The sequence below is a fragment of the Schistosoma mansoni genome, chromosome 2, assembly GCF_000237925.1.
Source record: "Schistosoma mansoni strain Puerto Rico chromosome 2, complete genome".
NCBI lineage: Eukaryota > Metazoa > Platyhelminthes > Trematoda > Strigeidida > Schistosomatidae > Schistosoma > Schistosoma mansoni.
In genome coordinates, this window is record NC_031496.1 from 1,975,928 (window position 1) to 1,995,608 (window position 19,681).

Here is a 19,681-nt window from a genome sequence, read left to right on the forward strand (position 1 = left end):
AACATTTGACACAGAGAGAAGGTCAGCTATAGTAATGAACCGAAATGGTATGGCTTGGTCATGCAGGCGTGGTCACCTTTCACAACTTCATTTTTTATCAAATATATTGTTCTCTTCCAAGCTCACATGTTTTTCAGAAGTGCTAGATGTTGTGTTGCTGATATTACGATCGGACGAGTCAGTGTAGAAAATGGTGGGACGTCTGCATAAGGTCTTATAGATTGGGTAGTCACACCATGACAAATCTACAATTTCGGGATTAGGTCTATGATTATGGTAGTACTAATACCAAACTAGACCATAATTCTATAAGGTCTAATATGTACCTCAGCTTGTCATATTTAACGCTCTTCCTCACTCTGTTGTTTGTTTTTGCGTATTCCGCTTGTGTCTTAGCTTTCTTTGCTCCCCTTCAACTGTCGCTAATCGCTGCCTTGAATCTTACATGGAGCAATAACAGAGTTCTATCCTTTGTGCCAGTGTTTCTTGGGGCCTAGCACCCCCTTAAACATCGAAGTTATTCCTTCATTAGTCTTTTCTTAGTTGCCCCTCATAATAGTTTTTTAATCTTTCTTGTTATTTTCGTTCACAAACAGCTCACTGGTGTATAAGTGTTTCGAAGAAATCGTTTCAGATTCCTTCTTCCTGCATACTTGTAACGCTTGGAACTCTTTTTAGAGAGGTATACTAAATTATTTGCGTTTGTCAGCATCTCGATGGAATTCTGTATTAAACTTTTGTATAGCTGTTTCCCCAGTTTTCCCGTGCTTCTTTAGCTTCAGTTTCATTTTGGCAACCACCAGATAATTATCTGAATTTATGTCAGCTCCTCTCTTGCTTCCCATTTCTTCCATTGACCTTCTCAGTTTTTTATTGATGCAGATATGGTAGATCTAGTTGTCAGTATTGTGACCGAGTGAGACCCATGTGGCTGTATGCCATCAACAACCATTTTGTTGAACTCACATAAACCTGCTAATTTCTCACCATTCTCGTCCCTCTCTTTCATACCATGTCGTCTCATGACATCGTCATACCTTGAGTTGTCATTACGTCTTGAGTAATTAGGTCTCCTATCAGGATTATCAGGTCTTTTCCTGAGCACTTCTCTACGATTGACTGCAGCCTCTCATAGGGCTAAGCCTTATTGTCTTCAGTGTTATCATTGGTGGGGGCACAGAACTGTAATCTCCTCCTTATTTTGAAGGAGGCTTTGATGAAACTGGAACAGTAGAATTCCCATCCATAGGTGATTTTTGTGCTTCTTTGGACAGCATTATTGCAGCCCCTTGTGTATGAGAAGCAGTTTATTGTTTACGTACAGAATATAACTGCATCCCTCTCGAATCTAATCTTTTCTGTCCAACTTGGGTCCAATGGATTTCACTTATTATGAGAACCGTCAAGTTATACCTCTTCATTTCAGCAGTTATTTGGCCAGTCTTTCCACTCCATCACATTTACCGGATATTCTATGTACCTAAATTAATTGTTGCTCTGGTTGTTAGAAGTGGCATCGGACTCGTGATTTCCGAAGAGCCTCAGTTTTACGATGAGGCGTCATAATTCTTCGAAATGATGATCCTTCAATTTCCAGGGTAGAGTTTGAATGGTTCAAGTCGTTGTTTTCGTTAGCATTTTTTAGCAAGATTGCTTTCCATCCAATCCTCCTCCATTACCCGGACCTCGGTAGACAGTAACCCTACAACAGCTACAGGTAAGTCATGTTCCGACGAAATATATCAGTACATAAAGACAAGTTATCTTTCCTGAGTTCACTATGAAGATCAGAACCCCAACACTATCACGATCTCCCACCATAGACCTGGGACTTTCACGAAATTTCATTTCCTCCCTTTCCAAACCGGTGTCTTCTGTAATTCTTCGCTAACCAGAGTAACTAGATCTTCTCCAGCAAACCACTTCAAGGGAAAACCTAGCTATTCAATGCTAATCCAAGGATTACATACACCCAGGAACAATGGATAATTGCACAAGACGATGTGAAACTCACTAGTTTCACTCTTTCTGCAGTACTATCACGATTATCGACTCTACTTATTTATTTACCTAAACTATGTTTTTCTCATTTCCATCTCTCGTCGTTGCTCATCTATTTACATGATTGAATCTACAATGTTGGAGGTTTCGATAGACAGATTCTCGAGAAAATTTGTCAAAGCAGTACTCAGTTATAGATTATCGTCTACCGCTTGGACTATCTGTAACTGATGCATGTCTCAGTGTCTACCTACTGTTATCAGAGTCCCATATGAATAACGTATTCCGATACCGCTTATTACCATCTTGGTTTCTGCCTAATTCCTAAACTTCAGCCTTTTCATACTGTATGCAATCGACCGGCTTAATGTTATCAAATACTTATCCAAACAACAAGAAATGAGAGCAAAGTATCAATTGATTTGTACAAGATCATGGCAAAGATGGTGCACATTTGACATACGTTAACAATTAATCAATTTATTTATTTACTTCTTGAGACAATCGTTCTTTCCTGGCATCCAAACTGTATTGAAATTATAGGAAAAAGTGTCAAAGAAATTAGTTGTTTTATCCAAACTCCTAACAAAAGTATTGGACAGAGGTATTTTTCCTCCGAGTATATTTAATAGTATCGCTTGTTTAATTACGCATCAAGACTACCGTTATTGCTTTGATTGAATTTATTTCAGTTGAAGTAATCCCCAAGATTACTTCTTTTCTAGAGAGGTTAATCATCTGTACTTTTCGAGTACAGATACAATAAACTAAGAGCATGAGTATTTATTTTTTCTCATTGAGTATATTTTTGAGTATTTTTTGTATCCATAGGTGTTAAGGTCTTTTTTTGGCTACTAAAGTTGCATTTTTCTTTATTGTTGTTCGGTACATTTATATACAAACTTCCGTTTTGGTTTGTATGTCTGTCACCTTTCAAGCTTTAAAAGGCACTCTATCTAGAGATCAGATTCCGCTATGAGATCTCAAAACAAATTTATGGCACAAGTAAAACATCGTTATGGCAGACCTGCATACCGTTTCCCTGTCGATAATGGGATGCAATATGATAACTGCAATAAGTGGTACCACAATGTGTGCACCGGAGTCACAACGACTGCATATAAAAGGTGCTTTAAGCCATCATCACGCTGGCTGTGCAAAGCATGTTGTTCCACAAAGTCTCTGCTGATCCTAGAGGCGATTGAGCTGTTGGACATAACTAGAAAATTGCCCCCATAAACAGGCAGCAGCAGATGATCAGAACTCTGCTTCCCAGGAACTAGAGAGCATTATCATGATCCCAGCTCTGGATTTAAATGAAACCATAAAGGCGGACCCCATCAGAGAAGCAGATAAGAAGCATATGGATGTTTGTATGGTCACAAGGAAAAGTAAAAAGGGCGCGGGGAAAGATGAATTATAGGCAGTACCAAGTTATGTGAATCTACGGTTTCTGTTCCGGATACACATATCAACACAAAACAAACTTTGGAGGAGCCAAGTCTGAGCGGTGTAGAGGATGTGATCACTAGACAAAATAAGGTAAGTGAGTGGCCCACAGTCAAAACCAGGGAAAGAAAAGTGAGGAAACAGAATGCGACCTCTTCGTTTGGCGCCAAATCGGAAGCGGATTGCAAGGTAGAGACGATGTTAGGAATTGAAATTCCACAGCGTGTCAAGACGGACCTTGTTGACAGGTCAGTCATTTTTCTTAAATGAGGAAAATCTTCCGATAAGAAACCAAAGGCTAGATTGGAGCATGATCTCGGTCACATTAAATTCTTAATAAGCAAGCTACTGCCAGAAACAGTTTTAGGAGTTGACATCTGTGAGCTTTAGAGAATAGGACAAAAGGTAAATTCTGAAAGTACTCAGGAAAGCCGTCTCTTGAAGGTTACCTTTGCTACGGTTGAAGAAAGAATCCTGATACTGGGAGACTCACGCAAACTGACTGGATCTGGAATATACGTCCAAGAGTATCTCAGCCTGATTGCTGGTATTAAGAGACGAGCTGCAAAAGTATAAATAAATGAGGGTCGCCGAAACGGTGAAAGAAACCTCGTCCTTAAAGTTCTTCACATTGTAAAAGTTCGGAGCGAAACGATCTCAAAACAACTCTGGGCAGGAAGGGAAAGTTATTCACAGAATTAAAGGTGTGCCACACAAATACTCGCAGCCTACTTAATAAAATGGCAGAGCTCAAGACAGTGGTAGATATAGAAAAACCTGATGTTATTGCTGTCTTAAAAACATGATTAACGTCGGAAGTGTATGATAATAAAATTCAGTCGACTGGTTTTTTATCCAGTTGGGCTGATGGATTAAACCGAGGGGGAGATGGAGATATCCTGTACACGTAAATACCTTAACCATACGAGTTACTGAAACACTGGCACATGATTCACGGACATGTGAACTAGTGTGTTGCAAGCTGAAATGTAGACGGCAATATATTGAATTAGTTGCAGTATATCGCAGTCCAGAATGTGTAGTAGATGCAATCGTCACTCCCATACCTAAAATCGGATCGCGACAACTTCCGTCGAACTACAAACCTGTCAGCCTAGCCAGTATCATAGTTAAAATACTGGAATGAATAATCAAAAAAACCATAATGACATTTGTGAAAAGCAACAATTTGTTAAACAGCGAACAACATGGTTTCAGAAAAGGTTTATCTTGCACAACAAACCTCCTTATAGCAAGGGAGCAATGGATAAAGGCACTAGACAACAGAAAGTCAGCAAATGTGGTCTACATAAACTACAGCAAAGTATTTGTCAAGGTGCTAACAAATAGACTACTCGTGAAGCTAGAAAATCTTGGTATTGTCGGACCATACGAAGAGCAGCTTGAAAAGCTAGACCTCGTCACTCTGTCCTATCTCAGATTAAGAGGTGATCTGATTTCGATGTATAGAATACTAAGGAATGATTTTGGACATAATATATTCTCTTTTTTCTTCTCAATAGATCGAGGCATCTCAAAGTACATAATGGGTGAGTAGAAAAGTGAAGAACGAACGAATTACCTGTAACATACAGGTTTTCACACAGAGTTATCAGATCTTGGAACCTGTTACCCGAAGTAGTGGCGTCCGCACCTTCAGTTGACTCATTCAAGAGAAGACTGGACACTCGTAGAAGCATACTAGAAAAGGAATAACATCGGTCATAGGCCTTATGTCTTTACTAAACAAATCTGAATGTTTGAAACATTCCAGGTCATGAGCGTTTATCGAATCTCGCGGTGCGGTATGCCAAGAGACAAAGCGGTGTGCGATATTTTAGATGCTTCGTTTTATAAATCACCCTACCGTGACAGGAGGAATGATGTAAGTGATTGGACACTATATTCACCTTCATGCTAGTCATTCATCGTAACAAAGTATTTGGTTTTGTTCCCGTACGAGCAATCTTTCTAAGGCACATAGTAAAATATCTGTTCTTTAAAAATATCTTCCTGCTAAAGTCACGTTTATTAGTTGTAAAATTACCGTTGCAACTGTGACGTGGTGCACGTAATAACGTATAAAAGCCTTGAGGATTCATATGATACGCTTAACAAATGAATTGTGCAAAATATTCACATATTTCTACTTCAGATGTTTCGTAAGCCGGACTTTCGTTTACTGCCATTGCAATATGTTACCAATCGGCTTTTTGGGCAACACATCGCAAAAATCTTTTGAGACGAGTCCACAGTATTTTGAACAAAATTACTATCAGAACTATCCGCACGGATATTTTAGTTACATAACCGAAGTCCCACGTAAGGATTTAAACTAATGTCTTTTTGGTTAAGTATGTCGAGATAAGGGTCGCTTATCGTCTGTAACTTTTAGGAACGAACAAGCTGATTCAGAAGATAATATACATACTCTGAAATAAGTTTTGGATAACAGTAACACTCAAATGCTCATAGATTCAAGAAGCTCGTAGGAAAATAATAGCAGGTCGATCTTACATGGATATTGAGCTAGTGTTGACCAGATTATTCATATAACTTATTATATTTCCTTAAGACCATGTAAACGTGTTCATTTAACTTGGTTAAAATTGGTTCGTCAGCTTAAATTTTACCTTAATTCAAACACTGCATTCAGTATACATACCATGAACTCTCCATTTTGATATATATTTATGTACGTGGATTTAGAGGTATTTTTATAGATATCAAACGGTCTGTAATAAAGGTTTTGTCAATATATCGCCTCCAAGTCAACAAGTTACTTAGTGAGGTTGTGTCTCAATGGATTGCACAACTACTCAAAGCTAAAATACGAGGTATTTAAGATCTAATCATCCCCACAACTAAATAAGACCATTTTGTTAACACTGAAACGGTTGGCTGTAGGACAGCAATCAAAGTCGCTGAGAAGAATTATCAAAAGGCAAGCAACTACAAGAGTCGTCATATGCTGTCGTAATTTTAACAATGTGATGCAAACATCGATCATAGGTTTTTTAAAATTGCCTTTTAATTACTTTTCATTAGGGATCATGGCACTACTCAGCCCTCCAAACTGGAGCAGGTGGAATGAAATTCTAACCCATGTTTTGATAATTGGTGGCATGATATTTTTATAATTTATTCACTACCCTTATTTCATGGTTACCTGTCTTAGCATAGAATTACTGTTGTGCTTAAAAGAGTGACAAGATATTATAACCCTCATTATAATTTAATTTCAGTTTTCTCCACGGGAATTATCTCAGTGTTTAAGAGAAACTACCACTTTATACATCGGGAATTTGTCTTTCTATACTCGTGAAGAACAAATTTGGGAACTATTTAGCCGAGCCGGCGAAATCAAGCGCGTTATTATTGGGGTTACACAGATTTGATAAAACTCCATGTGGTTTTTGTTTTGTGGAATATTGTACACGGGACGGTGCAGAAATGGCGATGAGATATATTAACAAAACCCGATTAGATGATCGAATAATTCGCACAGACTGGGATGCGGGTTTTGAAGAAGGAAGACAGTATGGACGAGGAAGAAGTGGTGGACAGGTAAAATGCTTTAATTTCTCGTTATTATACGTAATTGTGCTAACTACATACTTTGAGGACTTACATACTAGTTAGGTACTAATAGACATTAGAACTTTAGAACCTCAAGAAAATGTACATCAACCCACTTGCTACATTTCACATTATGATAAAAAATTAATGAAGGAATAATTACTCCAGTAACCTCATAAGCAACTCAAGCCTCAAAAAAAGTAATACTCTCAAAACTTCTGCACAAATTTAAGACCAGTTTATTTTGATGATCTTCGTTATGTGATCTAGCCTATCCTCATTAGGCAGATACATTTATGCTAACCATGCTAAATTTGTCAACATGACGGTTGACTCCAGATTAACACAGATACCGTGCGTCTGTAAGTTGTCCAGGATTCCTGTAGTTTCCTCAACCTCGAAATGGTCTTCCGATGTACATATTCATTTGTCTAATAAACGATATATTGTAGTGCGTAACTGTGCGAATTTTATCATTGTTATGTAAGATGAAATGATAAGTGTAGTGTAAACTTCGCCAGACTTGTGTTCTTTTATCTTACCTTTCGTCTGCATAATACCTTTGTCAGAATGTGAGGGACGGTAAGAAAGTTTGAAAATTCAAGGGACGAAATTCTTCTATGGACAGAAAGTTTACCTGTGTTCTAGTTCCTAAAAACTATTTAATGATTATAAATTGGCTGTAAAGACATATCTTTCAAAAATATGGTAACTCCAATTCTTATTATTAGTTTATTTCAATCAATTGTCAGAACCGCAACTTGTCGATTGACCGATATTTGCTAATTTGTCTACTTCTGGTTTTAAGCTTAAGATATACTTATTAGTCAGTCTGATACATAACTAGAGATGGACTAGTCAATAGGATCCTACAAGGAAAAAATAAGCACAACTTTCTTATTATAAATATCGTATGTAGGTATCAATGCCAAAGTTAAACTTGATAGTTTCAAGTAAATTGGACATAGTTCAAAAGATTTCAGGATTTGATTAATGTTTAATGGACATCTGCTAGATATTGTCATCCTCTAGTAAGCCATTAATAAGGTCCAGACACTTATCAATTGGAATAGTAATGTATAAAGATACATCATAGTTTACTGTGCAGCAGTTCGTTCCGTCCTACTTTATGGCAGTGAAACATGGCCGATAAGAGTAGAGGATATTCGTAGGCTGCTAGTATTCGATCATAGGTGTCCTCGACGCATTGCTCGTATATCCTAGGACCACCGGGCAAGTAATGTAGTTGTTAGGAAACGGGTAATAGGTAAGGATGGCAAATCAATTGATGAAGTAGTGAAACTTGATCAGTTGAGATGGCTGGGATACGTGTTACGTATGCCCAACCACCGACCGCCCCGACGTGCAATGTTTTATGGTGTAGGAGTAGGTTGGGAGAATGCTAGAGGCGGCCAGACCAAAACGTGGCACAAGTCCATGAAGTCACTGACAGTCTGACTGAGCCATGCTGGTAGGTGTAGACTACCTGGTTGGGATTCGCGAGATGATAGCAATCGATTGAAGAGACCTTGAATGACAGGGCTCAAAATCGTTTGCAATGGCGAAGGTGCATCGACTCTTTGTGTTCTCCCAAATTCTAATCTTCTGAATTCCTCATGTCTCTACCTTTTTTCTCTTTCCAAATTTATTTCTCTGGATTTTACTCCTTCAGTTACATCTTCAAACCCTAATCTTTCGGATTACTGCTTATGCTATTACTACTTTTACCACTATGGGATTCGAATGGACAACTGCATCTTTGTGTTAATGTGGGATGGCAACTCGAACTGATGTACATACGTACGAAGTTCTACGTTGTGACTGGCTGACTCATAGTTCACCATTGTTTTGTCCTCGTTGATAGAAAATTCCGAAGTCTTCGGTTTAAATACGGATAAATCCTTTAAGGCATTACTTAGGTCATGTTGAAATGGCTTCAGTATATTGCTTAGATATTAAGATAAAGCACATGTGGGGGTATTTGTGGAGCCTACTATGGGTCTTAAATGGATATCAGGTTTGTGAATTTTCGGTAGCCCATAAAAACGTGATGTGTTGGATTTGAGATATAAACTAGGCTATAAGGAAACGCCAATAAAAGCCTTTAGTTCTTTTAGAACTCCGCTCGTCTCAGGTCTAACTTTAATTTTAAACATATAAAGGTTTTTTGAATCGATTTCTACAAACGATCCCATAGATAGATGTTCAGGGGCTTTTTCTTCTGTCTCTTTTGTTCATAACCTCTGTTTTGTTGACTTTGTCAGGCTTGGTGATGACAATCGTTCTATTATTTTATAAGGAGCATAGAGCTCTCCATTAATCTTCGGAAACATTAAATGAAAGGCATTTCTGTTTTGTCAAAATGTGAAATGCTTTCTGGCACAATATATTATCATTAATGGCTTTGTTCAATATTATTTTTTGGTCCAATATAGAAATCTCAGCACGAGGTGACTGCCTATTCAGAAGTTTACTTAAGTATCGATTCTAGAATTGGGACGATTTCTAGGGTACCAGACATAGATGATGAATCTTTTTAATTAATTGAGGAATAATCCTATTAATTTACTTTCAAGTCATTTAATATCATAACCAAATTATGACATTACCTCTAATTCGGTTATGATCATCAGTTACTTTTCGCATTATTTATGTATTTCTTCGTATATCAAACAATTGAGAATAACGCCATCACTAAAGCATTAACATCCCAATGAAATAAACATCATTATATTATGTGAAATACTATTAATTATCAGCCCTCAAATGCTCTGGTACGGCCGAGAGTGAGTAGAGTCCGCTCTTCTTCTTGAAATGCTATCACATGGCCACGCTTATATAACCCCTGCCAGGGAAGTTCTACTCACTGCCTTCTCGTACCACGGGTGTTGTTTATGAAATTGAAATGACGAAAAGCGAAGGTCCGGCGCTTTAACTGGGTTGGCGGACACGGAAAGTTCACCTAGAAGAGTTGGAAAACCCTGATTCTAAACCAATGGTGCACATGGGCTGCAGTATCCTGATGGAACAAATGGCGTATGAATCAATCGTTGGTCACTAGCTACTATGGGACTGCATCTCCTTACGATGCTCCACTGCCTTATGGATCAGACTTTTAGGTCAAAGGCTCCGGGTGTGGCCTCCTAAGAAAACCACCTGCTTCGGTTTTGGCACCTGAGCAGTATGATAGCCCTCACACAAATCAAATGAGATTTGTGTGGCACATATATATCTGGTGCCCCCTTTGTACCAATATTTTTTTGTGTTTAAGGTACCCATTAATTATCACCTTCGTTAGGACAAGCTACTCAGTCTGATTCTCATCAAATTTCACTGTAATACTGATTATCGTTCTATGCTTCTAACAAAGATTCATGTTAATCATCCATACCATGGAGCTAATATTGTAAATAATACTGATACAGAAAGTCAGGTACAGGAAGTTGAATTTTGAAGGCAACACTAAGCATTACCTATCTGGTCTCATATCAATAAAATTCTACGAGTAATCTATCATGCTTCGGCTAGTTGAAAAGAAAATAGCTTTAACAGCGATCTGATATCAGTTGGGCATAACCCTTGAACACCATGAGACTATTGGACTTTTTCGGTGGTTTGAAAATTCTTGTTATTGTTTAACCGTGTTCTTAACTAGTATTAAACTCCTTTAAAGCCAAAACTCTACTTCGTTATGCAACCTTTGTGCTTAAAATTAACCTATTGGTAATTTTTTTTCCTGGTTACAACCAAATGTTAATGTCGAGTTCATGTAGGCGGTATTGTACACTAGTTTTATGTCAAAATTCATATCAACTATCAGTGTTGCTAAGAGAAGATTATGTATGTTGTTGTGTTTTCTTCTAATAAATAACCTTAGGTACGAGATGAATTCCGTAAAGATTATGACGCCGAACGAGGTGGTTATGGAAAGTTGGCTCAACGAGATGGAGAATAGTTATTATTTTTATATCTTGTATTTTAATATTATAGAAACAAATAATACTAATGTACATACAGTTCGGCTTTCTTTCGCAAAATGATATATACATATATCCGATAAACAGTAGTATAAATTTAAAACTGTTCGTTGAGGACTTGGAATACTAATACCTCTTCTAACTTGAGTTAAGTAAGACGAGAAAGGCAAATGTTTTAATGGACAACGTATTTAACCGGCAATTTATTATGTGTGAAAGTCGATGTTTTCGTGAGTTACGTTAACATTTAGTGGTCATATACAAAACTTGCCTCGATTCCAGACTGTTCTGCAACTGATAATCATAATCTTGTTCATGTTACAGAGTATAGGGAATGAGAACATCAAACAATGTCAGACCCTAAATCACGCTCCCAAATATTCGCCTTGGATGTTACTAGGCACTAGTTTTTTTCAAGCGGACTATATCTTATGTCAGAATATCAAGTCCCCTAAAAAACCTATTAAATGGTCTCTACCTTCCAGTTGGGTCGGTAGAGGTTAACAGGTGACAAAATCGCCAATCTCAATATCGAATTTTATGAGCTTTTCCTTAGCACTAGCAGTTTTCTATCAACTCTGAATCTTTATTGCTCCTCAATATAGTAGATCCTAGCCGTGTCTGTTGAGTCCAGAACATAGTATCCGCCTCCACTAGATGAATAATATGTTCCAGACATACGTAGCTTATATATAAGCAGACCAGACCGCATCATACGATGAAATGAAAAAATAATTATATAGGATAAATCCGAAAGTGGCTGTGAATATAGGGGACTGTAAGTGATAGACTGGGAATAAATCAAGAATGTTAAATCGTATAATAGTAACCAGTAAGTCAAATGAAAGCTTATGATAAAAGATATAAATATATGTAGTCTAGTTGCTTAATAGTTATAAATAAGAATGTATATATGTAATAAGAGTCTATAAATAACTCCCACGAGTTACCAATAATTTAATCCGCTTCCAATACAACAAAGGTTCCTGGGAGCTTAAATTCTACAACAATAACTACCGAACGTCTAAACTATTCCATGAACATTTGCCATTCATTCGCATGACTTTTTATCTGTTTCTTCGTGATAGAGGGGTACGCAGTCAGTCAGCTACAACGTAGGACCAGGGGTACGTAGTAACCTGGTATTAACTTTTAAGAAACTGTCTAGCGTCTGAGAAGTACTTATTGTTGTGAAGCACCAGTCTACCGTTATCCAGGTCTTCTAAATGAAGTGATAACAGTCAAACTCATTCTACTGATCCTATGATTGACCCACTGTCGTGGAGTAGTGCATACTGAACTGTACAGACCTACTGTTCCGCTAGTATTAATGGATAATCAAGACGTAGACACTTATTTGTCAGATATTAATATACTAGTTTTTACATACTGCTGAGTTGTGTGGTTAATTTCAACCGACGCAATCTTACTACGTTGTAACGCTTCTCATCTATAAACGTGCTTGGGAAATTTTACAAAATGATGGGACAAGAATGGGAAGATAAGTAGGTAACCCATTTCCGAATAGTAACAGTGACAACAAATCGAATAAATGTGGTACGACTAATGGTGAGTGGTGTCAATATGTTGATGAGGATAAGGCCGACTAGGGTACATTATGCTTGTCGTCATGCTGAAGGCGTTTGATCTACTAATCATTTTTAGCTCTACTTGGAGTATTTATTCATAGAGGTCGCTGTTTTACTATCTATAACCCTGTGTTCAGATTTTGCTATCACAGCCCTGTGCTTATTTTTGACGTGATTTGTTTGTTCACTGAATAGAACCCATATTCCGTAAAGAAGTAACTGCCTGTTCCGATTGCCTACTCAGGGTATTCACTAATATAGGAGTAGGACGATACTTGAGGAGTCTTTTACTTGAACACTGACTAAAGAAAGTTACAAGGAACCCGGAGGTTAGGTTACTTTGCTTGGAAATCTACGTTTCGTTCCAACATTGTCTATATGGCGGTCAGGGTGGGTGAAGCTCATTGGCAATATCTAGGTGAAGCATCACCAACCTGTACAGTTACAGAATATAATGGGAAGTTAATTCGCGCCGCATAACTAACCGCCAATTACTAAGGAGACGGTATTGTCGTAGATTACAAAGTGAGTCCTGCGCTCTCGATATGCGTGCCTAGTCAGAGATCCATTTGTCAGAATGGATAAAGATGTACATGCGAAGTAACTAAGATCTTCATCCTTTAACGCCTCATTCAAGAAAGTATAAATCAAACTAATTTTACAGTTTCCTCGAAAGTATCAAGACTGATTTTGCTTAGTATCAGAGATATGGTACGCCCTACACTAGTCAACACATTCAACGATAAGGTAGAAAGTAGTATTTTTAACCGACACTAGTCGCTATGATGATTTTAACAAGATCGTAACTCAGTCTCGAGGAGGTGGCTGAACGGTCCAAGACTCTTCATTATCAGATGCTTACGAAAAAGCCACCTAGTATACAATACTTACATCCAACAACTTCCTGACTGGATACATGGGACACAATCAAGATAGGGGGTTGCCAGTTGCGTACAAACTACCAGGCAGAAATGTTGGGAACTACATTAATTGGCTCTAGTGTGGTAAATGCTCATAAAATATCGACATACTAAGAAACACGTCAGGGAGCATCAAGACTTCTGATTAGGTTTAGTGGTCTCATTAATATCCTGAAAGCTTGAATCAACTATTGGGAAACTCACATAGTCTATAACTCTTATCTGAAATACCTAAGCAAATGTTACACTTATTCATTTCCCCACAGTGACCCTTTCGGATGTGCCAGTTGGAGATCATGGGATTGCACTGATATAATAATTGAACTAGCGACAGTAGTCATGTAGAATCCTTTTACGAGCTTATATTGTAATATACAGGATCAACCATGTAAGCGTGGATAGTTTGAAAATAGACAAGTGAAACGACTCGAATTCGGTATCAATGGACGCCCTTTGTAATATTCATTCCTACAAGCCGGATATCGCAGTGCAACTTACACTTGTGTACTGTTCTAGGGAATAAATGTAACATCTCACGAGAAAATCGTATTCAGATACAATAAAACGAACAGAAAAAATACACGGTAGTTATTGAAATTTATTTGTGCGAACGTATGAAAAGTATTTTGGATGAATATGAAGTCTATCCAATCTACCATGACGGAATAAAAAGATAAGAACCGGGAAGTTTAAATGTTTTAAAGTGAAACAAGCATGCCTTTTATTAGAGTTTGAGCTTTCGGCTTGCCACACAGCAATTCAACTAATTTCATTGCAAAAGCAAATGCAGTTCCTGGACCTCGACTTGTAACGAGTTTATCATCAACAACAACATTGTCTTCACAATATTTATAACTCGGAAGTTGATCCTGGAAGCCTGGATAAGATGTCAGCCTTTTTCCTATAGCGATTTTGTGGGATTCTAGGGCGATCGGTGCAGCACAGATTGCTGCAATGTACTTGCCGTGTTTTTCGTGCTCTTTAAGTATTTTACCAACTAATTCCGATGACGCCATAGCATTAGAACCACCCATACCACCTGGCATTACTACCAGATCAAAAAGTTTTGACGAAACGCTAGAAAGTGAAACATTTGGCTTTATACAAACACCATTGCTTCCCTTAAGCACTCCATCGCCCTGAAGTCCACCAACAGTAACGTTTACCCCTGCTCTAGCCAGTACATCAGCAACCGTCACAGCCTCAATCTCTTCAGCTCCCTCAGACAGAATCAACAAGGCTGATGCACTCATTTCTGCTCTTGATGATCAGGGTCAAGGTCAATATGAACTCAACGTCCAATATATTTATTAAGCTCTTGCGCAGTCATCAATCTTCAATGAAAAAATAGTAAATCAGTTGACGTATGCCAATTGTTGCGGTATGTCTTTTAATAAAGATGCAGTTTTAACCAGTATATATTATTTGATCTCTTGATTTTTCAATGTTGTACTAACGAACGGCTTTTAGTCTTTGGTAACACTCAGAAGAGGTATTTCAGTTCTCCAACAACAACTGAGTTCAAATTTTTCGTTATTCTAAACGAAAGCGCTTGTATCATGGTTATATGGTTACTAGGATTATCAGCTCGCGCGCTACTAGGTAATCAACTATGTCAGTCAGTCAGTCACAACGTAGAACTTCGTACGTATGTACATCAGTTCGAGTTGCCATCCCACATTAACACAAAGATGCAGTTGTCCATTCGAATCCCATAGTGGTAAAAGTAGTAATAGCATAAGCAGTAATCCGAAAGATTAGGGTTTGAAGATGTAACTGAAGGAGTAAAATCCAGAGAAATAAATTTGGAAAGAGAAAAAAGGTAGAGACATGAGGAATTCAGAAGATTAGAATTTGGGAGAACACAAAGAGTCGATGCACCTTCGCCATTGCAAACGATTTTGAGCCCTGTCATTCAAGGTCTCTAACAATCGATTGCTATCATCTCGCGAATCCCAACCAGGTAGTCTACACCTACCAGCATGGCTCAGTCAGACTGTCAGTGACTTCATGGACTTGTGCCACGTTTTGGTCTGGCCGCCTCTAGCATTCTCCCAACCTACTCCTACACCATAAAACATTGCACGTCGGGGCGGTCGGTGGTTGGGCATACGTAACACGTATCCCAGCCATCTCAACTGATCAAGTTTCACTACTTCATCAATTGATTTGCCATCCTTACCTATTACCCGTTTCCTAACAACTACATTACTTGCCCGGTGGTCCTAGGATATACGAGCAATGCGTCGAGGACACCTATGATCGAATACTAGCAGCCTACGAATATCCTCTACTCTTATCGGCCATGTTTCACTGCCATAAAGTAGGACGGAACGAACTGCTGCACAGTAAACCCGTCCTTTTGTTGCTAGACGGATATCTCGCCTATGTCATAAATGACGCAAGTTAGCGAAAGCTAGACGAGCCTTCTGTATCCGTGCTGAGATTTCGTCACACACCAGACCAAAAGGGCTGATGAGAATACCAAGATAAGTGAAGCAGCCAACACGCTCAACTACTTCACTCCCTATCATTAGTTCAGGTGTCGATGCAACCCAATCCTGAAGTAACATTCTGCACTTCGAGGGTGAGAATCGCATCCCGAGCGTGCCTGCATAGTTGCTTATGGTGGTCAGAAGACTCTGCATTTTGTCAGCGCCTTCACCAAATAAAACTATGTCGTCGGCGTATTCTAAGTCAACATGTGAGCCTCCCGGTAAAAGTTCAACTCCTGGAGATTGAAATGATGAAAGTGATATCTCTAAAAGCATGTCAACGACAAAGTTAAAGAAGAATGGAGAGAGTGGACAGTGCTGACGAACACCACTTGAGGTAATCAATTCTGATGATGGTTCGCCATAAGCTTTAACTCGACTAGTTGTCTCCAAGTAGAGAGCCTTTATAAGGTTAATGTACTTCTTTGGTACTCCTTTCAGTGACAAACACTGCCATAGAACCTCACGATCAACGGAGTCAAATGCCGCCTTAAGGTCAAGAAATACTACTATTGTGGGACGTCTGAATGTATGTCTATGTTCTAGGACCTGACGTAGAGTGAATATCTGGTCTATGCAACCACGTCCAGGTCGAAAACCAGCCTGGTCTTCTCTAGTCTGCTCTTCACGTGCTTTGGTTAGGCGTCCAAGTATTATTGAAGCTAATATTTTAGACACTATATTAGTCAAACTGATCCCTCTGTGATTGTCACAGGAGGACTTATGTCCTATCTTATTGACTGGCACAATTAGTGATTGGGACCAGTCAGATGGAATTACGTCCAGTTCCCAGATTCTACCTAAGACCTCAGTCAATCTCGCTGCTAGTACTGGACAACCATCCTTAAAAATCTCAGGGGTAAACCTGTCAGGGCCTGCTGCTCTCCCTCGCTTCAGATTTCCGATAGCTTTTTCAACCTTGTAGAGAGTTGGAGGACTTACATCAATTCGCCATTCAGGACGACTGGGGATCATGGGTAACTGAAGTGTGGCTGAAGGCCAGTTGAACTGATCCCTAAAGTGTTCTGCCCATCGATCCAATCTCCTGGATTGAGAATGAATGATATGCCCATCTTTATCTGAGATGGTTTCACTGATAGTTGGGTTCCTAATGCCGGTTTCTTTAGCGAGTCTGAATAGCTGTCTGCTGTTACCTATTGCCGCTGCCTTTTCCATCTATCTTGCTTTCGCTACCCACGACTGTTCACGATCATTACGTAGGCTTCTTATTAGCCTTCGCTTGAGCTGACTCCGCTCTTTGTTATGTTCAGAGCCAGGTGGGATGAGTTTTCGAGCGTCTATCAGTGCGGTAGATGCTGCCGAGATCCATTGTTTCTCCCTAAACTTATGGTTTACCTTACTGGCGGATATCACTGCTGTTTCCACAGCTTTTCGGATGTCATTCCACGCTGCCTCGGGGTAGGCACAACTTACATGGCTGCCCAACTGATTTTCCAGTTGTCCCTGAAATACTTTTTTAGCTTGCCTATCATTAAGTAGAACCCTTAGAGGCTTACCTACAGTGTCTTTCTTACGTCCAGTAAGACGCAGACAGATACGTGCTCGCACTAGAGTATGATCTGATTCTAAACATGTGCTCCAGAATTAGCGACAGTCTTCTATCGAGTGTAGCAAGCCCATTCAACTACTGTATTATTTGTGTGCTCTCTGTAATCCTAACATTTAATCCACTTTGTAAATTTATGTGTGAGTCTGATTGAGCGCATGTGTCTGCACATCAATCCTTAATCTGTTCTCTCATTGGTTGTAAACAAAGACAATCAATAATTTATCCACAACCATTAACACTCAAAAATATATATGGATTTTTAACACTCACACACACACTTGTTTTCCCGGTGTGCTTGCTATCTGTACGCTTGCGGATTTTACCGAGCTTCAACAATAAACTATCTTTATAACTGGTGTTCAGGCTTTTGAATAATCTCGAGTAAACCCGTAATTCTACTAGGAGATTTAGCCTTCAGTAAATATTCAGTTAGCGGGATATAATTTATTTATTGGAGTCAGATATAGAGGAATTAATCCTCTACAAAATTGGTGAGCCGCATTTTGAACACGCACCATTATTCCACAAAGTTGGTAATCCGCTTTTTGAACGCGCACCATCTCTGTACAAGTCTGCTGCATATTCTCTAAGCATATATCATAAAGAACTTCACATTGGAATTACTGTTACAATTATTAGCAATTCGTTGACAGTCATAATATATTCATTCATAGCATTGTCCCTTTGGAATTATATTGATATACTCGCATATTTGTACCCAAAGTGACAGTTTTTTTATTCCGTGAGTCTCTCATTTATATTTCTTGTTGTTGTTGATTATCTCTTCATATTGTGTATCTTAGTCCACAGCTTATTATCATTGCTACTGTTATTATTTCTTTGTGTCATGTCACTCGATAATTCGCTTAGCCTTTCATCTAAGTCTATTTCCGTGGGTGCCATCTCTGTACCTTTACCTGTTTTTAATCCTCGAAAGGCAGAACTCTGGTTTGCACGCTTAGAAAGCTTTTTTGTTACAAACAAAATCACAAGCCAGATCACGAAATTTAGTTACGCAAATTCGTTGCTGCCGGATGACGTTATTGAGCAAGTGCCTGACGTCATTTTTAAACCGGGTCCTGACTCACCATATGATTGCCTAAAAAGAGAGGTCATACGTGTTACATCTCTCACTGACCAGCAGACGATCGATCAACTTTTAGCCAATGTAGAGCTAGGTGATAACACACCTTCCCAATTAAAACGCCATATGACAAGTGTTTTAGGGAATCGTATAGTTGATAAACGTCTATTATATCAATTGTGGCTCAGACGCCTCCCACAAAACATACAGCAGATACTCGCAATTGGAGACGAGGATGTCGATTTTGACAAGTTGGCGGATATAGCCGATCGAATTTACGAGCGGACCAGGACTCACTCGGTATTACACGTACAAACAAACTCAACCGACGAGATCGCCGAGTTACGACAGACAGTCGAAGTCCTCACTAAACAGATAGCTCAGCTCCAACTTTCGAATGCCTATCACTGCAAGTGTAGAGGAAGGTCCAGAAGTCGTACACGTCGTAGTCCAAGCACCATCCGACATAACATTTGCTGGTACCATAAAACGTTCGGTAAACAAGCTAAAAAGTGTATTCCTCCCTGTAATTTTGCAAGCACACGGAAAAGGGAACATCAAGGCCGACAATTAGTGACGACTGCGGTCACCGGCCACAACTCACACGAAAGTCGTTTGTTATATGTCACGGACAGAAGAACCGGAACACAGTTCTTAGTCGACACCGGGGCAGAGGTTAGTGTAGTACCACCTACTGCACTCGGGAAAAAGACACCTGACCCCATACTGAAACTAAGAGCCGCGAATAGATCCGAGATCAAGACATACGGCAAAAGACATTTGCAATTGCATTTCGGTCCCAAATCCAACTTCTCATGGAACTTCATCATAGCTGATGTTCTTGTTCCCATTATCGGTGTTGATTTCCTGCAATCACATAAAATACTCGTAGACGTTAGAAACCGGAAGCTGGTACTTGCCGATCACAGCAGCGTAATCAAAGGAATTCTATCTAATGAGAAGTCTATACATTTATTGGTCAAACCTCATCGCGAGAATGACAAGTACGTCAATTTA

At 39.1% G+C, this 19,681-nt stretch overlaps 2 protein-coding genes across 2 annotated transcripts; one reads left to right on the forward strand and one right to left on the reverse strand.

The window, feature by feature from the left end:
* Positions 1-5,257: 5,257 nt before the first annotated feature.
* On the forward strand, positions 5,258-10,984 carry Smp_166430 (putative 20 kD nuclear cap binding protein; the record flags this gene model as incomplete). Its single annotated transcript, XM_018795297.1, is given in 4 exon segments — positions 5,258-5,335; positions 6,698-6,772; positions 6,778-7,002; positions 10,907-10,984. Coding segments are annotated over 4 exon segments (456 nt in total).
* Positions 10,985-14,093: 3,109 nt separating this feature from the next.
* On the reverse strand, positions 14,094-14,787 carry Smp_082030 (family C56 non-peptidase homologue (C56 family)). The gene has a single exon (XM_018795299.1). The coding sequence runs from the start codon at positions 14,766-14,768 to the stop codon at positions 14,214-14,216; it is 555 nt and encodes a 184-aa protein (XP_018649625.1). The 5' UTR covers positions 14,769-14,787; the 3' UTR covers positions 14,094-14,213.
* Positions 14,788-19,681: the final 4,894 nt, after the last annotated feature.